The sequence below is a fragment of the Rhinatrema bivittatum genome, chromosome 12, assembly GCF_901001135.1.
Source record: "Rhinatrema bivittatum chromosome 12, aRhiBiv1.1, whole genome shotgun sequence".
NCBI classification, from domain to species: domain Eukaryota; kingdom Metazoa; phylum Chordata; class Amphibia; order Gymnophiona; family Rhinatrematidae; genus Rhinatrema; species Rhinatrema bivittatum.
In genome coordinates this window covers 62,666,146-62,688,546 of record NC_042626.1, presented here as the reverse complement: position 1 = coordinate 62,688,546, position 22,401 = coordinate 62,666,146, and the positions used below count along the sequence as shown (strand labels likewise).

The 22,401-nt window shown below is 41.8% G+C and overlaps 1 protein-coding gene across 1 annotated transcript in view; it reads right to left on the bottom strand.

Moving 5' to 3' along the window:
- The window catches only part of PDE9A (phosphodiesterase 9A), a 128,029-nt gene that overhangs the window by 57,874 nt on the left and 47,754 nt on the right, over positions 1-22,401 (bottom strand). The window contains exons 8-11 of the mRNA XM_029572245.1: positions 16,791-16,872; positions 14,862-14,936; positions 6,073-6,159; positions 4,549-4,653 (exon numbers count right to left, since the gene is read on the bottom strand). Of these exons, the coding sequence (XP_029428105.1) occupies positions 4,549-4,653; positions 6,073-6,159; positions 14,862-14,936; positions 16,791-16,872 (349 nt within the window). The remainder of the gene's footprint in view (positions 1-4,548; positions 4,654-6,072; positions 6,160-14,861; positions 14,937-16,790; positions 16,873-22,401) is intronic.

Sequence of the window (22,401 nt, the reverse complement as noted above, 5' to 3'; positions counted from 1 at the left end):
CTATACTAGTGAATAGGGTCTCCATCTTCCTCCCTGCCCACTGTGAATGTTCATACCAGCACAATCCCTATATACAGAACCATGTACCTGGGTACATTATGGTTAAAGGCCTGATTCTCAAAGGCATTTACATGCTTAAAACTGGAATTTACATAGATAAATGCACTTCCTGTGTAAATAAGCTTTTGAAAATTGCTACAATGTATGCCATTGAATTGTCCATGGGTTTTACCCAGGTAAAGTGCATTTACACGGGTAAAAGGTTTTTGAAAACTGCTACAAAACATGTTAAATTTACATTTGTAACTTTTGAAAATTCACCTGAATGTTTTGTTTTTCCATCCCAGTTTTCTAAGTAAAGAATTCTTGCTGCTGCCATAGAAGAGTTCTGAGTCATTTTCTGCTCTGCAGTTAGTGCCTCTCCTGGAAGAGTGGGGGTTCTGACTGGGAACACGCAGATTGGGCCAGACTTGGGCCAGAGAAGGAGAAAATCCATCAGGTTATGGGCCCAGGGGAGGGTGCAGACCCAGAGAAAGATTCTGAATTCACACCGTGCTGACCCAGGGAAACACTCAGAGCTGGTAGGGACAGTAAGGGTTGCCTGGATAGCTCTGAGTTATTTCTCCTTCTTAGTAAGTGCTTCTCCTGGAGACATGGGGGTTGTACTGCACACACCCGGCCCTTACCTTAAAGAAGTAGATTGGGCCAGACCATTATCAGAGAAGGAGAAAAATCTAACGCACAGTTCCTGCTGCTTCCAGCCAGCAAGGATTAGTCTTATACAGACTTTTTTTCTCCCCCCTCTTTCCTGTGTCCTGCAAACCCTGTAATGACTTTATGAACTACAGGTTGGGAGCCTCTGCTGTATTCAATTACAGTAACCAGCTCGAAGATCATTTGGGAAATTATAGGTCAGTGTGGTAATCTCACAATGTGCTGTGACTTCAGAATTTCATAAATGTCTCCTGCACTTTACCAGGCAATGAAAGCTGTCTATACACCATACTGTAACACACAGGACGTGGGCTGCACGGTGACATAAAAAGACACATGATTGTAAGATTTCTGCCCAAAAAGGCTCACAGTACGTAGATGAAAAGGGAGGTTTTGGGACAACAGCAAGTAGCGCAGTTGGGATAGAAAGGTGGGTCTGCTAATTTCACAGCTAGTTGTGAAGTCAATATACCAAATATATAAATGCTTAACTTAAGGGAGTTAGGCACCTAGATCTGGTATTTTGAAAATTGTTTCTTCAGCGCTTTTTTTTACTCAACGCACAATTAAACTCTGGAATTTGTTACCAGAGGATGTGGTTATCGCAGTTAGTATAGCTGTGTTTAAAAAAGGATTGGATAAGTTCTTGGAGGAGAAGTCCATTACCTGCTATTAAGTTCACTTAGAGAATAGACACTGCCATTAGCAATGGTAACATGGAATAGAATTAGTTTTTGGGTACTTGCCAGGTTCTTATGGCCTGGATTGGCCACTGTTGGAAACAGGATGCTGGGCTTGATGGACCCTTGGTCTGACCCAGTATGGCATTTTCTTATGTTCTTATGTTCTTATGCTTAAATTTAGGCACCTATTTTTACTAGGCTATTAAAGTTAGGAGACTAAAAGATAAGCAGAGCCAGGAGAAGGGTCAGGTTGGGGGAACGAAGTTAGGGACCCAGTGCTGATTTTCAGTACTAAGAGCCTTAAGTTAGGTGAGTGAGTAACAGGCCTAGTTATTTTCCTCACAAAACTTAAGTGCCTAAGGGCCTGATTTACAGAATGGTAATTTTTAATCAGGCACGTGGGCAAGCGTGCGCACGCATTTGTCAGCCTGCACCCAGGGACGTGGCCATTTTATAAAATACGTGTGTATATGTGCGCACGCTATAAAATAACATGACCGTGTGCACATGTGCGCTCAGTTTTAAATGGGCGCGTGCCTAGGCGTGCAAATGGCACTTGTACCACATAGGTGGTGGTGGTGGTGGGGGGGAGATTTTAATAGGCTTGCAGCTGATGCCATTGCCAGTTCTCCCAATTCACCCAGGTAAGGAATGAGACTTCCAAAGCCCCCTAATTGCCTCCCTTTTCCCCTGTTATCTCTGACCCTTAAAACCCCACCAGTCTTCCTATTTGGCTTTATTTTATCACTTACACGTCATCCGGAGCAGAAGTAAAAGTTACGCACAGGGGACCCCGGCACGCGCCTGTGTGCGTAAGTATTTATGTGCTAATTTCAGTGTGAAATCTAGAAATGCCCATGCCCTATCCATCCCCACGCCTCTTTTTTGAGCTTTTTCTTTTGTGTGCACAGCAGGAGGTCCATGCATACTTGGGCGGCTTTTAAAATCTGCTTGGCGTGCGCTGCCTTAACTTGTGCGCGTTTCTCCTGGTTATGGCGTGCGCCAGGCTTTGAAAATGCACCTGTAAGGCTTTTGTCACATTTATTTTATTTATTTATTTTATTTATTTAAAAACGTTTCTATACCGTCGTTTAGTGATATACCATCACAACGGTTTACAAATAGGCACATAAATAAGTTCGAAATGGATTTTACTTTAACCAGAGGGTGCCGTAGTTGTTCAGATACATGATTCGGTATTATAAGCTATATGTAAAGTGTATTAAAATCCTCTTTATGAGCTAACCGTAGATGCGGTATACTATAATTCTTTAACTTAATACTTAAGTGTGATAAAATAAAAATAAAACACACATATGTTCTCAGGTGACTTTTGCCTGTGTGTATAAGTCCTTTTCTTGTTTCTTAGTACCACCTATTTCCCATTCTCACTTTGAAAAGCCTTTTTGAAAAGCCATGTTTTTAAGCTTTTTTGAAAAGTTTTTGATCCCTCATTAGTCTTATTTCAGGTGGCATTGAGTTCCATAATATTCTGGTGGCATTGAGTTCCATAAAATTCTGAGTCAATGGGAAAAAAGCTTAGTAAATCAGGACCTAAGTTGGCCTGAAATTCACCAAACTTTAGGGGCATAAAACTGAGATACCTATGGCAGGCACTCAATGGGGCGGATTTTAAAAGGAGCGCGAATAGCCTACTTTTGTTTGCGCTCCAGGCGCAAACAAAAGTACGCTGGATTTTAGTAGATACGCGTGGAGCCACGCGTATCTGCTAAAAACCTGGATCGGCGCGCGCAAGGCTATGGATTTTGTGTAGCCGGCGCGCGCTGAGCCGCGCAGCCTACCCCCGTTCCCTCCAAGGCCGCTCCGAAATTGGAGCGGCCTTGGAGGGAATCCTCTAACGCCCTCCCTTCCTCTACCTAACCCACCCGCCCGGCCCTGTCTACACCTCCCCCTTACCTTTTTCCGGGGGGAGGCGTAAATCCCTGCACGCGAGCGGGCCTCCTGCACGCCGGGCAGCGACCTGGAGGCGGGTACGGAGGGCGCGGCCACGCCCCCGGACCGCCCCGGGCCGTAGCCACGCCCCCGTACCCGCCCCCAAAACGCTGCCGACACGCCCCCGAAACGCCGCGACGACCGGGCCCGCCCCCGACACGCCCCCCGACACGCCCCCTCAGAGAACCCCAGGACTTACGCGAGTCCCGGGGCTCTGCGCGCGCCGGTAGGCCTATGTAAAATAGGCTTCCCGGCGCGCAGGGCCCTGCTCGCCTAAATCCGCCAGGTTTTGGGCGGATTTAGGCGAGCAGGGCTCTTAAAATCCGCCCCAATATTTTCTGCCCATCAGCCTGTGTGAAGAGAATATCAGGATAGGTGATTTTGAAAACAAATACTCTATTTCATTTAGTGCAGAATGACAAGTTTGTTACATTCATACTTTCCTTCTCTCCAGATATCATTGTAAATCCTTAAGAATGTGGTTTTGTTTGTTTGTTTGTTTTGATTTAATGTGCCTGAAATGCCCTCCCAAAAAAGGTGGTGAGGACGAGAACAGTAAATGAATTTAAAAGAGCATGGGATAAACATCGTGGTCCCATATAGGCTTGAGGTTGGTAATGAAAAACGAGGCTAGACTATGTTAACTTTAAGTGTAACATTTCTGCATGGAAGTAACCTGCACAGCATGGCAGCCGCTACCCTTAACAGAACGCACGTGGGTAACCTTCATGGAGCAGCAGTTACTATCATAAGCTACTTGCTGGGCAGACAGGATGGACCATTTGGTCTTTATCTGCTGTCATTGCTATCTTACTGTGTTAATGTGGCAATTCCACAAAGCGCTGATCATCACTGCTATTGTAAAGTTTGAGATGGGCATTGTGTGATGTATTCATCCATTATACCTTGCCCAGCTACAGGCAAGAGGCTCTGTATCCCTGTGCCCATCCATTCCTAGAGAAGACAGGCTTTATATTCCTGTGCTGGTCCTCTGATCCATCCAGCCCTAGAGGTGACATGCCATGCTGTGCCCATCCCCTAGGTTTGGTTTTTTTTTTTTAGCATTGATATGTGAAATACTACAAGGAAGAGCTTTAGCTTAGATCCTTATCAATAACACATTTCACTGCCAACAATAAGAAGTCATGCCATATTTTTATTTTGCATTTTAGTAAACTATTTGAATAGGGAGCCAGACCTGCAGGCTGCAGAGGTGAATCATGCCATACATCATCTGAGCAACACAGAAGCAGTGACGGAAGTTGTGGAAGGGGTTGGTCCGATAATTCTCCTGGATACTTAACTGCGAGAGAGAGAGGGAGAGAGAGAGAGAGAAATAGAAAGATGCAGGGCCCCTGTCATTTTAAAAGGGAACCATGACTCGGCATCATTTTGAGTTTTGTTGCCAGCAGGATGGAAGCAATTAGGTATCACTCCTGCTCCTGAAGACATCGCCTGGGGAGGGGTGTCTAGTGGGATGATACTGTGGAGGTACAGCTTGCTATCTATTGGTAGGTCTTAGGTCCTCCCGGAATTACATCAAATGTAACTTCAAATCACTTGGTTCTCTAGTGGGGAAACTTCACCCCAAATTATGATTTCCATACAACTACTCATTGTTCCCAAGGATTTTATTTTAGAGGCAGACATTATAGCAGCTGGTTGCAAACTCAATTCACATCAATTCAGATTCAGTGCAATTGATATATGTTCCTTTTTACGCTGCTTCTTGGCTTTAGAGGACAGACCGTCCATACTGAGTAATTATTAATATGGAACAGCAGGCGTTCATCAATTACAACTTCATTTTTCTCTCAGGGGCCTATTTACTAACAGGGTAATTTTCAAACCCATGCACACACGTGCTTAGAAGCAGGAGTAACTTTCTGCACATGTGTGTACGCGCGTAGTGGGATTACCTACAAATCCTCAAAGCAGACTTGCGGGCCTGAGTCTGTGTTGGGCTCTTATCAAAATATCCTCCCCAAGCATATTCACTTACAGGCATAAAGACTTTAAGGGGTATTTTTTAAAGTGTCTGCTTTGACAGAGGGACCATGGGTACTTTTAACCCATGGATTTTACTCCAGTTTTTTTCATAGCTAAAATCCATACATACTTTTACTTGGAAATTTGTTGCAGGTACTTATTTGCACCTGCTTTTGCTGCAGGCACTTTTTAATGAAATAGTGTGTGTAGAATAAAAAAATCTCAAAAAACAATTTACATATGTTATTTTTCTCTCAAGCCTAAACGCAACCCTGGGAACACCTTCTCAATACAGCTACAGGTACACAAGTTGAGCAACAATGTACATAGTTTTAGCCACATTGAGGGAGTGCAAATGTCAGACGGCCATTTAACACAGATAAAACTTTTATTCTTTGTGAATAGCGTAATAAACACGCTGTAAGTACATGAGTTAAAAAGTGTGCACCGACATGGATCTTTGGTACACTTTAGCAAATAGGCCCCTAAACCTTTCATTATATATAGATAACCAATCTTTACATACTCCACCTTCTGCTGTACACTGGAGATTAACCACGCCATTATGTTTAATCCTCTCAGTGGCATCCTACCCCTCAGTTACTTCAAATAAATGAGACTTTGTAGCACAGAGTTCTGGAAAATTCAAGGATCCCACTTCCTGATATAGGGGATAAGGCTACAAAGACCTCTAGTGAGATTCTCTCAGGTGACATAGGAGCTCTGTACTTACCAACCAGCGCTTGAGGGTGATAGGATTCATATTAAATTCATGGACTATCCCCAGTTCATGATACATGAATTCCAGACAGCTCAACATCTGTGCACAAACACAAGCACAGAAAGTGAATGGGGATGTTACATTCCTGCTATCCCTTCCCACACCAGATTATACAGACCATTATTAACTTTTGAGTTATACTGTTTCATATATTGAAATAATGTCAATTGAAAGCTGCTAGTGAACAGGTGGCATGTTGTGTTATTTATTCCTTTGTCTGATTTATATTCGGCCTTTCAGCCATTTCAAAGTGGATTAAATTCAGGTACTGTAGGTATTTCCCTGTCCCTAGAGGGCTAACAATCTAAGTTTTGTACCCAGCAAGCAATATAAGGTTAAAGTAATATCATAGACAGGAAGTGGAAAAAAGTGAAATATAGCAATAAGTCACACTAATCTATAGTAAGCTACTATAAACCAGGTTCCTTCCCCCGATGAGATTATCATGTCTTGAAGTCTTACAATGTGGACCGAGCTGCATATGGATATGAGTGATGTGTTTTGGTCCTGTCAAAAAGGGGTTTTCAACCCTGCAGAGACTGCAAGACACCCCACTAAAGGTGAAGGAATATAAAAATATGTCAAAACCCCTGTGTGTTCTCCTGTAAATGAAAATGTTCTGCAAGAACCAACATCCAGAACTCATAGTGTTAAGTTGGGAAAAGGGCTGTACTGTTTAACCTGCTCAGACAACAGCACTACATAGCCAGCAGAGAAGGAAGCCAAATGAATGCTGGGAGACCATGTAATCTAAAAAAGGTGCAAATTGGCTGGCTCTATATAAGAGGGGTGGGGATGGCCTGGAATTGGAACCAGGAGCCAGGAAGAAAGGAGTGCATCTGGTAGCCTTGCAATCAGTTCTCTGAGGGAGAGACATGCTGATGGAGAGACATGCTGATGAAATAGGGAGAGAAAGACTGCAGTTCTTGCTTCATAGCCAAGCCACATGTAAATTCCTAACAAGGTACAGAGGAGCCAGAAGCTGAGAGGCTTCCTATCCAGGCCTAGGAACACATAGTGGATCACTCTCCTAAAAGTCTGAGTTAAGTCATCTAAACTTTGCACAGAGACTATCTTTGCAGAGGAGGGAGAAGGTTTATTTTCTTGCCCCAGTATCTCACTTAATTGCTTCAGCCTTTCAGCTGAAGCCAAACATAAACCCTTGCAACAGCCACATGAGATAGGGCTGGGAAAGAGAAGCTGATGAACAGTGGTCTTTCGATAAGAGACTAAATCAGGCCTGCTTCTTTTTAGCACCATTTGGGGAAGTTCCCCAGGAGAGAGAAACCTTCTACACACTGCAGCACTCATCTGTTTGGTTGTCATCTAATGAGCTCCACCATGAAGAGGGACTTTTTCATTTTCTTGATTGTTTTTTTCCATACAATTTTGTGTTTGGGACAGGATACACCCTTTACAAACTGGTGACATTGGGGTGGATCTGACCCCTCCCTTTTTGAGTACTCAGAGGTAGGGATGTGCAGACCAAAAGTTTAAGTTCATAAGTCCATAAGTCGAAAGGGGGGGTCATTTGCGGTCAATATGGACATATGGAGAATTCCATAAGTTGAGTCTATGTCCATATGTGCAAATAAAAATTTAAACCCCTCACCCGCCTTAATCCCCCCCCCCCCAGACTTACCAAAACTCCCTGGTGGTCCAGCGGGGTCAGGACGCCATTTCTGAACTCCTTTGCAAGGAGCACGTGAGGTCGGCGTCACGTCGGAGTGACGCGGCGTCACGTGATTCCCCTCGGGTCCGCTCCCGGACCCTCGTTGGGCCCAAAAGGCACTTTTGGCCAGCTTGGGGGGGTCAGGAGGCCCCCCCAAGCTGGCCAAAAGTTCCTTTGGGCCCAACGAGGGTTCCGAGAGCGGACCCGAGGGGAATCACGTGACGTCGGCGCCACGTCGGAGTGACGCGGCGTCATGTGATTCCCCGCGGGTCCGCTCCCGGAACCCTCGTTGGGCCCAAAAGGCACTTTTGGCCAGCTTGGGGGGGTCAGGAGGCCCCCCCAAGCTGGCCAAAAGTGCCTTTTGGGCCCAACGAGGGTTCCGGGAGCGGAACCGCGATGGACCACGTGACGTCGGCATCACGTGATTCCCCACGCGTCCGCTCCCGGACCCTCACGGAACTTTTGGCCAGCTTGGGGAGTTTTGGTAAGTCTTGGGGGGAGGGATTAAGGAGGGTGAGGGGTTTAAATTTGTATTTAGATCAACAATCGCGATTTCCAACGTATTCAACATAGCTATGTTGAATAAGTTGGAAATCCGATCGTTTACGCCTCATCACTTTTTTAAGTTAAAAAAAAAAAAAAGTTGCGTTTTCCATTTAAGTTCAAAACGAATGCACACCCCTACTCAGAGGTAAGACAGTTTCTGAAAGTTGTATGCTTCACTGCTTTCCCCCCCAACCTCTCTCTATTAGCGTTCCTCAATTATTATTTTTTTTTTACTATCCATGTGAGTTGGTTGCCCTGGCTAACAGTGTTATTTTTGCCTTGCTTGATTTAAAATAAGAAAAGTGCAAGCTTATATTGTACTTCATTACTGTACTTATCCCATTTCATGTTCTGGTTGGATTTACTGTCTACTTATATAATACTAGTAAAAAGGTTAATTACTGTGTTATTCTGGTGTGATGACTTTATCTGGTTTGTGGTACCACAAGTGAGAGGTGGTTTGGGAAGGGCAAAGAATCATGGTTTCGGAATGACTGGGACCCTGTCTCATCCCCCACTCAGGCTGTGAACCCGAAGATAAATCGTATTAGTAAATATAATTTCTCATGTGGTACTCCCCACCCCAAGCATAGGGCAATTCATAGTCTGGACCAAAGGGGGTCACAAATCAGTGTTCATAATCCTAAGGAGATCTTCATATAGCATCACTCAGCAACAGCTTAAGGGATACAACCTCTTTTTACTCAGACTCCCATAGTAAAGGCGCTTTTTTATAATTTATAATGCATGAAAAATTAGAAAGTACTTATCCAAAATGTGGTCAGTTTAAACACATAGAAGCGGAAGATGGTCTCGTCTTGCAAGATGCAACAAAAGTAAGATGAGACCAATTGTTGTACAAAACAGGGAAACTTTTACTAGGCACAATATACCCTTGCCTGACTCAGGCCGAGTTTCGCCTTAACTTTGGGCTGCGTCAGGGGCTTATTGGGGTAGAATCAAGATGTACAAGATTGAGTGATATATTCCAGTGGTGGCTCTATTCAGATTAAGATCTCTATGAAGATTTCCATATACAATCATAGCTATCTGTGGTAATGGCGAGCGAATTCAGGGCAACCATGTTTCAGTAAATAAAACACATTTCCATTTTCGTAAATCCAGTTAAGTCACTGTAATAACTAAATGCACGCTGATATGTTTGGTTGTGAGCATTGAATTTATTACAGTGACTTAATTGGATTTCCAAAAAGGAAATCTTCATCTTACTTTTGTCTTATCCAAAATGTGTCAATTTTCCTTTCATTTCTCAGTTCCTGACATCGGTGCCATGTTTTGAAAATCTGCCTCAGGAGAACATAAACTTCAAAAATGCCATAGCTGGACAAGTAGTGTGTGGGAAACCTATAAGTTAACATCTGTGACATCTTCCTTTTCTTTCTTTTTTTCAGTATATACATAATATTCTACTGTAAATTGTCGTACTTATTAAGCCTCTCAGGAAGCTTTGCATGTTGACCATTGTAAGTGCAGATGGGGCTTTTCTGCTCATGCAGCTTGTAAACTCTATCTGGCATTAGTGGCCTGTTATTTCTCCTGGTCTTCATGCTTGGCTCCAAATTTCTAACTGGTCCTCTTCTGGCCTGCAGGTGCAGTGTGAGCCACTTGAACAGTTTGTCTAGTCCTGTGCTCCTCACTTCTCCTTGGTAGCCATCTTGCTTCCTGTATAGGCCTGTACTTATACTTAGGCAGTCTCAGCAGTCATTTGCCAGAACTTGGTCCTTGCACTCTGGCTCTTGTTCTGTGTCCAGAAGACTGCAATTTAGTCAGTTTCTACATTCAGCTTTTCATCTGGCACTCCTGTTTTGTTCCTTCCTGGCCTCCTGAATTTCTGGTTAATTCCTGCTCCTTAGCCTGGGTCAGGCCTCTGGCTTGGACTACCCATCCTCATGCCTCACTGGCCACCAACACTGGAGGGCTCAACCTGATGGGAAGGTGGCTAGCCTAGGCGGAAATTTACCTACTGTTGCTGGTCTGGATTAAACTCCCCTGGGACTAGGCCACTCACTTCTGGGGCAACCTGCAAACTACAACCTTCACATCAAGCTCTGGCTAACATGATCCCCCCTGAGCTGGCCGCACATTTTGAGAACCAGGATTAGCTTCTAGCGCCGCAGGACCCATGCCTGGGAAATCTGCAGAAACAAGTGATATGCCTCAAGAAGCAAGTTAATGCCCTTCTCCTGGGGCCCTCTGTTATCACTGTCATGGCAAGTCCCATCTTCTATCCCTCTACTTCCTGCAGCTGTGTAGCATATGCATAAGAATCCTCGGATGGAAACTCTTCTGTGCTTCTCTAAAGATACAAAAGTGTGTCTGGACTTGCTCAATCAGTGCTTTATAGTCTTTACCATGCAAGCCACTTGTTTTCCTGACCATAAGTTTAAAGTGGCATACATAATATCCTTAATTATTATTTTTTTTTTTTAATTACTTTTTTACGGCCTGCTCCAAAGGAGGTTGCTGTGGTTTACAAAACTGACACACAGATTTAAAAACATTGTTAAACAATAAAAATAGCGCTAACAACAGATACAAAGTAGCACTAACACTTCTATCCTTACTGACTGGAGAGACTTTGGTCTGGACCTCCCTACTCTGGCAAATATTGCGATGCTTTTGTCACAGTGTTTAAATGCATTTTTGATGACTCTAGTTCTTTGATCTCAGCCTCTTCCTCTCTTTTCCACGTGAAGCAAGGGACTCATACTATGGGGCAGTACTTTGTAGAATTCCTCACAGTTGTGACAGAGAAGGGCTGGAATAATGAGGCTTTTGTAGTGGCCTTCCTGAATGGATTAGCAGATCCCTTAATGGATTAGCAGATTGGATCAAGGATGAACTGACCTGGCAGGAGCTGCCTTTACAATTGAATGACGATTTCAACGTGCCTACGTGTAGATGCCCATATTTGTGAATGATAATCAGAGCTCCAGTATTCTACCAAGAGTTGTATACCCCACACAGCCCTGCAAGCTAATCCTGTCTCGCTGCCTGAGAAACCAGTGTAACTGGGACATATTGGTACTCGCCTTTCCCAGACAGAGAAAGCTTGAAGGAAGTGGCTGGGACTTTGGTAATGAAAGTGGAACAGGCTTGGGATTATGCAAGCAATTCCTGACTAAATGTCCAGGGTCAGCACAATAGAGGCAGTCTTACAGGAGCAAATTTCCTTGGACCTTGATGAGGAATCCCTCAGCCATGAGGCTAAGCATCTTTCAGCCTCAGTATCCTTGAATTGGTTCTCAGATCAGCAGAGACCCTTGCCCTTATTGATTCCAGAAGATATAATTATTTTGGCTACTTAAATTATATATCACACAACTATCAACTCAAAACCATACAAAGTGACATATATTTTCTTATTCTTTATTGCATAGAAAAAATATTACAACAATCTTTAAATATTTAACATATTACCCACAAAAATATGCATCTAAAAATTCTCCCTCCATTCATACATCATACATACTCTTACATACTTCTGCTATCTTCATAAAAACTATCCCAATCCTCTCAGATTGAGTTACATGCCAAAACTTCCTTTCTTACAATATATTATGAATATGAAATACAATTTATTAAATAAGCAGAGAAAATCCCATTTATCATAAATTATCACTCATTTAGAAAACAACAGATTCTTTAATTCTTCTTTTATTCTTTCTTATTCTCTCAACATGTTTCGCCCACAGGCTTCCTCAGGAGATATATAAACGAATCTCCTACTGCTCATCTGTTCATGCTCATCACATATTTCTGAAAGGATCTCATCTATAAAGTTTAATAAAATCAAATTAACATGATTTTCAATAAATTTTCATCAAAGAATTTTTTTTATATTTATAATCTTCAAAAGACACTCTCAATAGATAGCTTTTACCTGTACGTCCTCAAAAAGATTTCTCTTAGACGTACATATCAGTATACCATTCCATTCATGCTGCTCCACGTCTTTTCAACAAGTATTTGCCCAGACGCTTGGGTTTAAACACTTCTTCCACCCTTCCTTTGTGAGTTACCTGAGCGAATTAAAACAATCAATCATTTAAAAATTCCTACCAACCAGGAAAAAAACTTTTTCCTTTCCAACCCCCATAAACATGAGTAACAAAGTGAAGGAAAAACTCACCATATCTTGTTGCGCACTGCCACCTTTGTAACATTCAAACAGACGCCGACATGAAGTGAAACAAGGGAAGTGAGGAAACCACTTCCCCTCTTCTTTTTTATACCTCCTTACTCCAATCAAAACAGAAGTCCAAATCTGTCTCCGCCTCTCTATTCTACCCTCCCACCTAATTTCAACACAGCCCTACTACACAATCACACTTACTTCAAAGGCAGAACCGAAAGGCAACGCTTTCATTTAAAGTGAAAGAAACCCTTTTCTTTACTTATTTCTTTCACCAACCCAGGTCAATAGTAATTAGCCTAAAGACAAACTACCCAATCTATTTTGTCATTCAAACCCTTGGGCCACAACGTTCCCAAAGAAAAGATCAGTCTTTGCTCCAAACGTAGCAATGTTTTATTAATATTACCTCCACGTCTATTGTATATTTCTTGTATCACAAAAAAACGAAGCTCTTCTACTGTTTGGTGATATTCTTGCCAGTGTTTTACCAGTGGGGCAGTTTCAACCTCGTTCCGAATCCTACTGCAATGTTCTAATATCCGAATCCTAACTTTTCTTGTTGTTTTCCCCACGTAAAACAATCCACAGGGACATTGCACAATATATACTACTGAACTGGATTTGCACGTAGTTTTATTTCTCAAATAAATCTTTTTTCCAGAAACCGGATGGATAAAAAAATTTACTGACAAACTAAACTTACAGACACTACAACCTGTACATGGATGATGTCCCCCATTCATCTCTTTTCTACTTTCTCCACTTCCTAAATCTGAGTGCACCAAACTATCCCTGAGATTTTGAGATCTCTTAAAAGAAAACATCGGAGGGACTTGCATACCTACAAAACCACTGACTAAATGCCAGTGGTTTTTGATAACCTGTATTAAATCCCCTACTCTGTTTGAATAGGGTAATACACAGACTAATGAATGAGATTTCTGAGTCTTTTTGGGTTGTAATAAAAGATCCCTATTTATATAACGCGCTCTTTTATACGCGTGATTGACTACACGATCCGGATATCCCCGTGCTTTAAATCTTTCTTGTAAATCCTTAGCATGTTTTTTAAAGGATGGCATATCCGTACAGATCCTTCTTACTCTAAAAAATTGTCCCAAAGGGATATTTTCTCTGATATGTTTGGGATGAAAACTATTGAAATGCAATAATCCATTTCTATCTGTTGTCTTTCGGTATAATTCCATCACCAAAAATCCATTTTTCTTACCAACCAACATTTGAGGAGAGATATGTATATCCTTCAACTTGGTACAGACATGTGAGGTTGTGGTGCCGTTATATTGATGACATCCTCCTGGTATGGTCTGGTACTAGGAAGGATTTTGAAAGATTTTTTCAATATTTGAATGCCCAAGATGGGAATTTAAAATTTACTTGCGATGTTCAAGAACAGTGGGTTCCTTTTTTGGATATGAGGCCCTTTCTAAACCCCCCCCCCCCCCCTACCTTTATCCATGGATTTACGCCTCCCGGAGGGAGACGTAAATCCACGCGCGCCAGCGGGCTGCTGGCGCACTGAGACCGGACCCGGGGGTGGTTCCGGAGGGTGCAGCCATGCCCCCGGAACGCCCCGGCCCGAAACCACGTCCCCGGGCCCGCCCCCGAAATGCCGCGCCCCGCCCCCAAAACACCGCATCGTTCAGCCCCCGCCCCCACCCCCGACACGCCCCCTTCCGAAAACCCCGGGACCTACGTGCATCCCGGGGTTCTGCGCGCACCGGCGGCCTATGGAAAATAGGTGCGCCAGTGTGCAAGGCCCTGCTCGCGTAAATCCGGGCGGATTTACGCGAGCAGGGCTTTGAAAATCCGCCCGTTAGAGAATAGCCACTGCCATTAGCAATGGTTACATGGAATAGACTTAGTTTTTGGGTACTTGCCAGGTTCTTATGGCCTGGATTGGCCACTGTTGGAAACAGGATGCTGGGCTTGATGGACCCTTGGTCTGACCCAGTATGGCATTTTCTTATGTTCTTATGGTCATTTAATGGCCCAAATGACTCTCTGACAAGTTTTTTGCTTCAAATGTACTTGAAATAATTTTTATGATAGTTGTTGCCCATATGGCAAGCATCTTCTCAAATTCTTTCTTGCCCATCTCACTCATGCTTTCCATCTAACTTACCAGTAATTATGCTGTTGTCCATTTTCCTTATACGGGTCTACTTTCCAAATCAAATAGCTGTAGGAAAACTGATTTGGCCACCAGTCTTCCTCAGTGTGTCACTAAATCACCACAAAGCCTGAGCATAAGATTTTTCACAGAGGATGTTGGAGAAGTAAAGTTAAGAGGAAGACCATGTGGAGATAAAATGGAACATAGATTTGACCTGTGGTTCTGACCTCATTGTGCTCCCAGTGCCAGACATCAAAGGTAGGTTTTTTCAGTGCCTCGGTGGTCTCCGATGACAGTGTGTACTGTGGAAAATAAGAAGAGAACACGATTGAATTTGCAGTTTGGTCAATCCTTAGGACAATTAGGCACTGTGGAGGGCAGTTTGGTAAATGAAGTTTAGATATCCCCAGCTTCTGCAGAGGTTATAGGGATATAGAGATAAACAGATATAGAGATAAACAGGATCACTAATTTTTTGGTTTTAACTTCTACAAGCATAACCACCACATGTCTGGCAAATTTGTTTTTTGTTAATGCTTTATAATCTTTTCTTAAATTACAAATAAAATTGGAAACCATTTCTTTCTCTCACACAGTGGAACAATCTAACTGCTGTTCATCTCAGTGAGGACATTACACATGAAATAAGAGATAACCAATCAATCTAGGGATCTCATCAGCTGATTGCTCCATAATGCTTTATAAATGGCATCCTGAAGGTCCTACCTTGTTTCTTGATTACACCTCCTCCAGTGAGCTAAGTCAAATGTCTTACATTCGGAGAGATACACACATTTTAGTTTAAAAAAAAATCAAATAATTTTTGCAATAGTCAGTTCAATGCTAACTCACTATACACACATTTCAAAATATGACTCAGAACTATGTTTAAATCAAAAGTTTTACTCACACACACACAGATATGGAATAATTTCAACATTTTTTAAAATGGCCATCATTAAATAACTCAATGATTGATGTCTCAACAAGCTCAGTTTTTGAGCTGCACAGCTGACTGTCAGAGCATTCGCTCCTCTGTCAAGTCCAGCTATGCTTAGCATTTTCGCTACATCCTACAATAAGTTTAGTCCATTTATGGGCAGTACATAAAGATGGTTATCTCTTGGACACTTGTATAATCCCTGAAGCAGAGAGAGGTAATACTCTTGAAACGTTGCAATGTTAGATTTCGTGAAGTTCCCAGATGACATCAGTTAAACTGGATTTTGTATCATCTCCAGATAACATCATGAAACCTGATAGACCTTAAATCAGGGCACTTTTCATCAGTTCAGTTGTTTACTAAAGTGCTGTTTCAGTTAAGTGTTTTAAGCATTCCTAAAGCATTTTTTTATGTGCATACTAAAAATTGAAAAATACACATTTTTTTGTGCTATCATCTATATATAATTGCAAGACATTACCTTTAAAGATATTTTTATTTTTTTCATCACTAGTAACCTATGATTTACCCACATGCTTGTTGAGACATCAGTTGAGTTCATTAATTAGTTAATTTTTAATGTTAATTTTCATTGGCTTTTGCAAGGCATCTGTATAAAATGAATACTTCAATTACCATGTTATTTTAATGTTCTTATATGTTTCTTCGTTCTATGTAATGCTCTCAGGCAAGTTTAATTGTTCAATGTAAACTGATTTGTATCCAATGCAAGAAGATCGGTATATAAAAAACCAAAAATAAATTAATTAATTAATTAATGCAGTCCCATTGCATGGTTATGATGGTCATTAAAAAAATGTTTGAAGTTATTTCATATCTGTATGTGTGCGGTTTCTGTGAGTAAAATTTTGGTTTATATTGTTATATTGTGTTTTACTCATGGGTTTGTTTTTTCAGAACTGTGTTGTCAGTTGGTCACCTTATCTCCAGCACTATACTGTGGTGCATATGTTGTGTGACGCCTACTTGTTGCTTCACCCCTTAATCATGATTAGCAGGTTTGCAGGTGCTACTGATAAGTAGTAGTAGGTCTTCTGGGGAAAGGTAATTTTTTTCCAATAACATTGGCCTAAGAAGATGTACTGGAGGTATGAACATACTTTAGGAATAAATTACTCTTAGCACTTCTGCTGTACATCATATGTTAGAGACAGAAAGTAGAGACAAGGAAATCTGATGGAGAGCATTGTACCTTGGGATAGGTGGGGACATCTCGTCTTGAGTTCATTTTCTTACATTCTTCTAAGCAGAGATGTTTACAAGAGCAGTTCAGTCTTGAGAGGGAAAACAAATGAGGAAATATGGCTGTTATAATGGAGTCAATGTCTGATGATCATCTTGAGCATTATATGGATAAGACTTACATTATGGAGTCATTCTCTAATAAGGTCAGTTTTACAGGAATCTCTAATATGAATATTTTTTCATACAAGTAATTGGAGAAGCTCGTTATGAAATGGCTCCATTAGAAGCTAAAGATTGGTTGCAAAAGAGTTGATTAGTAGTTAAAGCATGGATTGGGAGTCAAACTATTGCCTCACTAGTACACACATTTATTGCAGAGATAACCTGCAGTATTTGCAGATCTTCTGTTCTATGTATGCTTTCACCTTGAGAATTGTCCAATACCTTCTCAGAAAATTGACAGGTTTATGGGACTTGGACTAGTTTCTGCAAAGAATTATGTGCTGATAAATGTGTTCGTTTTCTGGAATAAGTCCAATTCTGGATGCAAAATGAATTCACTGCCATGTTTTTCCTTTGTTGTGCTATCTCACTTTGTTACAGAGTTTAATAATTGAGGCTCACATTGTTCTCATAGTGCTGTCAAGAAATTCTGATTCCCTGGAGATGCAATGTATGCATATTTATTAAATGCATATTCACTGTGGATATCATGAAAACCTGACTGGCTGTGGGGGTCACCAAGACAGGCTTGAGAATCTCTGTCATAAGCCTAAATTAACTCAATCTCTAAATAAAACGTCATGCTTACCTCATCTTGTACTGACCTGATTGTTACATTTGCTGGCTCACATGAAGTCCTGTGAGACGATGCACTCGACCCCTAATGCCACAACAGTAGGCCTCACTATTTATTTATTTATTTACTTTTATATACCGACATTCGATCCAAGATATCACATCGGTTTACAATAAATGATTGGAACAAAATAAGGCATAGGCGTCTTATTTTTCATAGAACAACTTAGTACCGTATAAACATTATTGTGTAACTATACAGAATGACTTAGTAACTATAAAGAATAACTTAGTAACTATACAGAATAACTTAGTAGCGATATAAACAGTATTAATACCAATATGTAACTACATTTTTAGAGGATAAGTTAGAGACCGGGTTTACAGCATTGGAGATGGTGGATGTTGCAGTGATAGTTGGGTTTAGAGGAATGCTTTTTGGAAAAGCCATGTCTTGAGGTTTTTTTTGAAGGTTTGTATTATGGGTACCATTCTTAGCTCGGTTGGTAGTTTGTTCCATCATGTGGGTCCCGCCATAGAGAGGGCACATTCCCTGAATATGTTAAGATTTATGGATTTTGGAGAGAGGGTTTGAAGAAGTCCAGTGTTTGAGGAACGTAATCTCCTTTTTGGTGTTTAAAACTGTAAGGCAGTGCTGAACCAATCTATATTTTGGTTATAAAGTGTTTTGTGGATGAGAGTCAATGTTTTGTATTGGATTCTGAATGGGATGGGCAGCCAGTGTAAGTCTTTAAGGATTGGGGTTATGTGATCTGATTTTTTGCTGTTTGTGTTCATGCTGGCTGCTGCGTTCTGAAGTATTTGCATTGGTTTTAATGTGGATGCTGGAAGGCCCAGTAGGACTGTGTTGCAGTAGTCAGTTTCGGGAAGAGTGTTGACTGGAGGACTGTTTGAAAATCCTGGTTGTGGAGAAGTGGTTTTAGTTTTTTTAGTACTTGAAGTTTGTAGTAGCCGTCCTTTAATATGGTGTTTATGTATTTTTTGAAGCTTAGTTCCTGTCTAGGAAGATTCCTAGGTCTTTTACAAGGAGAACAATTTGATTTTTGGTTAGGCATGTTATAAGATCTGAGCTAAGTGGTGATGTGAATTTATTACATATATATAGTATTTCAGTTTTGTTGTGGTTTAGAGTGAGAGGCATGCGAGATAATAGTTGCTTGATTGTTGATAAGTAGGTGTCCAAGCAATTCAGAGTGCTGTCAAGTGTGTCTTTTATGGGGAGTAGAATTTGTACATCATCTGCATAGACATAGTGATAAAGGCCTAGTTCGGACAGTAGATTACAGAGGGGTAACATGTGTATGTTGAATAGTGTGGAGGATAAGGATGAGCCTTGTGGGACGCCATGTGGTAGGGGTATTTGCTTGGATTCTGTGTGGTTTTATTCTTACTTTGTATGATCTGTTTGATAGGTAAGAACTGAACCAGTTGAATGTGGTGTCATTTAGTCCGATTTCATTTAGTCTGTTCAAGAGACTTTTATGGCTGATGGTGTCGAAAGCCACGGAGATAGGTAGGATTGGCTATTGTTTAGTCCTCTGAGTATTGTATCCGTGAGGGAGAGAAGAAGGGTTTCAGTGCCAAGGAACTTCAAGTTCCTAAAGCCATGTTGTGCAGGGAGTAGTATGTTGTGGTTTTCTAGGTGTTCAGATAGCTGTTGGTTGACCACTTTTTCTAGGATTTTGGCTATGAATGGGAGATTCTAGATTGGTCTGAAGTTGGCAGGTTTGGATTCATCTAGATGTGTTTTTTTGATGATTGGTTTGACAACGGCAATGGGTCTGGCAATGATGTTGGATGCTTGTTTTAGAATTTTGATCGGGATGGCGTTGAGGGGATGTGTGGCAGGCTTCATTTTACGGATGATTGCTTCAATTTCTGTTGAGGCTACGTTTTCGAAGTGGGTCCATTTGGCATGTGTTTTGTTTGGAAGTTTTATTGTTTCTTCATTTGGCTTTGTATTCTTTGTGGATAAGTTTAGTGTCTTATCTCTGAAGAATTGGGCAAGTTCTTTGCATGTTTTTGCTTGGTTAGTATGAAGTGGTGAGATTTGATTGGGTTGTATGAGGTCTTTGATGTAGGCAAAAAGAGCTCTTGGACTGAATTGGTAATCGTGTATTTTTTTGGCATAGTAGTCTCATTTGGCCTTTTCAATATCTGTTTTATAGATGTAAAGAATGGTTCTATATTTGTCCTTAAGGTAGGGAGTTGGGTTTCTTCTCCAATTTTTTTCTGCTATTTTTAGTATGCGTTTAATTCTCCTTAGTTCTGAGGTATACCATTGTACTTTGTGGAAGTTTTGACTTTCTTCTTAATGACTGGGCATTTAATTGCCTCTATTTCTGAGGTGATGTTTATCCAGGGCTTAATGGCAGAGTTTATGTTGGTTTTGTTTAAGAATTTTAGTGCGTCAGGCAGGACTTCAATTATTTCATCGGTGGGGCATGGTTTGTTGAATTCATTAAGTTTATTGGAAATGTTTGAGAGGATGCGGGTGTTTTGCAGATGCATTTTAGTTTTTATTAGTTTGTGGTCTGACCACGGAATAGAGGAGGCTGTGGGTGGTTGATTGTTAGAGATTTTCTCATGGAGGAATATTAGGTCGAGGGTATGGCCTGATCTTTGAGTGGGAGTATTTACTATTTGTCTGAAGCCAATTGCTGCCATGGTGTCCAGTAGGAGATCACTGGAGGTTGATGGAGGTTTTTTGTCGACATGCAGGTTGATGTCTCCTGGAATTATTGCCGGGATTTCCATGTTTATGTTGTTTGTTATGGTTTCAATTAGAGGGGACAGATTGTTCTCAAGACATCCCGGCGGAGCATAGAGTAGCAGTATTTGTAAGTTCTTTGAGGTGAAGAAGCCTACCTCGAAGAGGGATGGTATATTGATGGCGTGCATTTTGAGTTTGAGTTTTTTTAGGGAAAGGAGTAGTAAGCCACCTCCTTTTTCTTTGGCCTGGGGATGGAGTAGATGTCATAGATGGTTTTAGGTAGCTGATTGATTAGTGCGATGTCTGAGGCTTTGAGCCAGGATTCAGTTATGCAGCATAAGTCTGGCCTAGAGTCGAGTAAAAGGTCGTGAATTATGGGAATCTTTTTTGTAACGGATTGTGCATTAAGTAGTATTAGTGTCAGGCTGGTGAGAGCTATCATGTGGGATTTGGGATTGATTGATGTTGGTGTGAGAGTGTGTAGTCTGTTATTGATCATTAGAGATGTGATTCCGGTTCCGATTCAGGTTCCGATTCACATCGTGAATTTTTTTCGTGCGGCCCGATCGGGGTTTGTTTTTTTTTTTTTTTTATCGGCTGCGCCTGAGCCAATAAACAAAAAACCCACCCCGATACTTCAAAACAGCTCCCTTAGCTTCCCCCACCCTCCCAACCCCCCCAAAACATTTTAAATTACCTAGTGGTCCAGTGGTGGTCCCGAGAGCGATCTCCCGCTCTCGGGCCATCGGCTGCCACTAATAAAAATGGCACCGATGGCCCTTTGCCCTTACCATGTAACAGGGTATCAGTGCCATTGGCCGGCCCCTGTCACATGGTAGGATCACTGGATGGCCCGCGCCATTTTTAAAGATGGCACCACGGTGGTGCGATCTCTGCCAGCTTTCGCAGGCCCGCCCCCCTGCTTCGCCCCCCTGTTACCGTGGGATTCAGATAGCCCTGCGAAGATAGAAAATCCAGCTCTAAGTTAGCCAGATAAGTAGCTCCTCCCAGTTTTGCCACGGGAATGCCTTTTTTATCCTGCTAGGTTTTAGCCGGATAATGACTTATCTAGCCAGATAAAAGATTGAATATATTAAAACTTGCCATTTAAATGGATAACTAAGTTATTTGCCTGTCAGGTTTTGAAAATAGGACCCATGGTGATTCTGGAGTAATACAGCCATGCTACATACTTACAATAAGTTATTACCTAACTTTTATTGTGAAAAGTTGCCAGAGCCACAAACAGCAAAGGTCAGTCGACCAGATGGTTACTTAGCATGGCAAAATCCCTCATGGGCAAGTCAGGTTCTACAATGACCTGCATTTTCCTGCCTTAGGGTCAGCTGGTGTTACAATCTTAGAGAATTGGTCAATAGAGAGCAGCTTTTGTTCCCAGAGTGCCCCTGCTGACCATTGGGAAGAGACTGGTCTCAGAAGACAATGTTGGTTAACCTCTCAATGTCATGGGACAATCCCGAGTGCACGTGTCATGGAACGGAAAGGGACAGGAGGTATATCACAAGCTGTTGATAAAATGCAGGTCCCATTTCCTTGAACCTATTTTCCTCTCAACTTATCTGGTGTTATACATCGACACTTCCCTATTTCTTATGTCCTTCCACAACACACATGCACAATGTAGCCCTGATGTCTAGGATACAGGGCTGGAGCTAGTATGATGGGAGAAAAAGTAAAGAAGTCTCAGCCTCCGTGTAAAAACAAAAAAAGAAGTGCTACATCATGCAACATGCGAGCTGCTTCTAAGGTGTACTGTTTTCATAGTAACACAAATATAGCAAAAGATGTTAATTCCCTCTCACCGTAACACACATAGGCTACAATACAAACTGCTATCTAACACGCAAGCCTCTTTCAAAAGGAAGCCAAGCAATCCTGCAACCATCTGCACACATTTCCTATTTTTGAAAGGTGCACAACTGAATGTCCCCCCCTTCTAAATTTAGGCATTACACTCTTATCCAGAAGTGAGCATGCATATGGCCAGCCTAAAAGCACAGTCAGCCAGCTACTAGGATGCTTGTGTTGCTCCTGTGTGAAGCCAAGAATCCTCATTCTTCTCCCA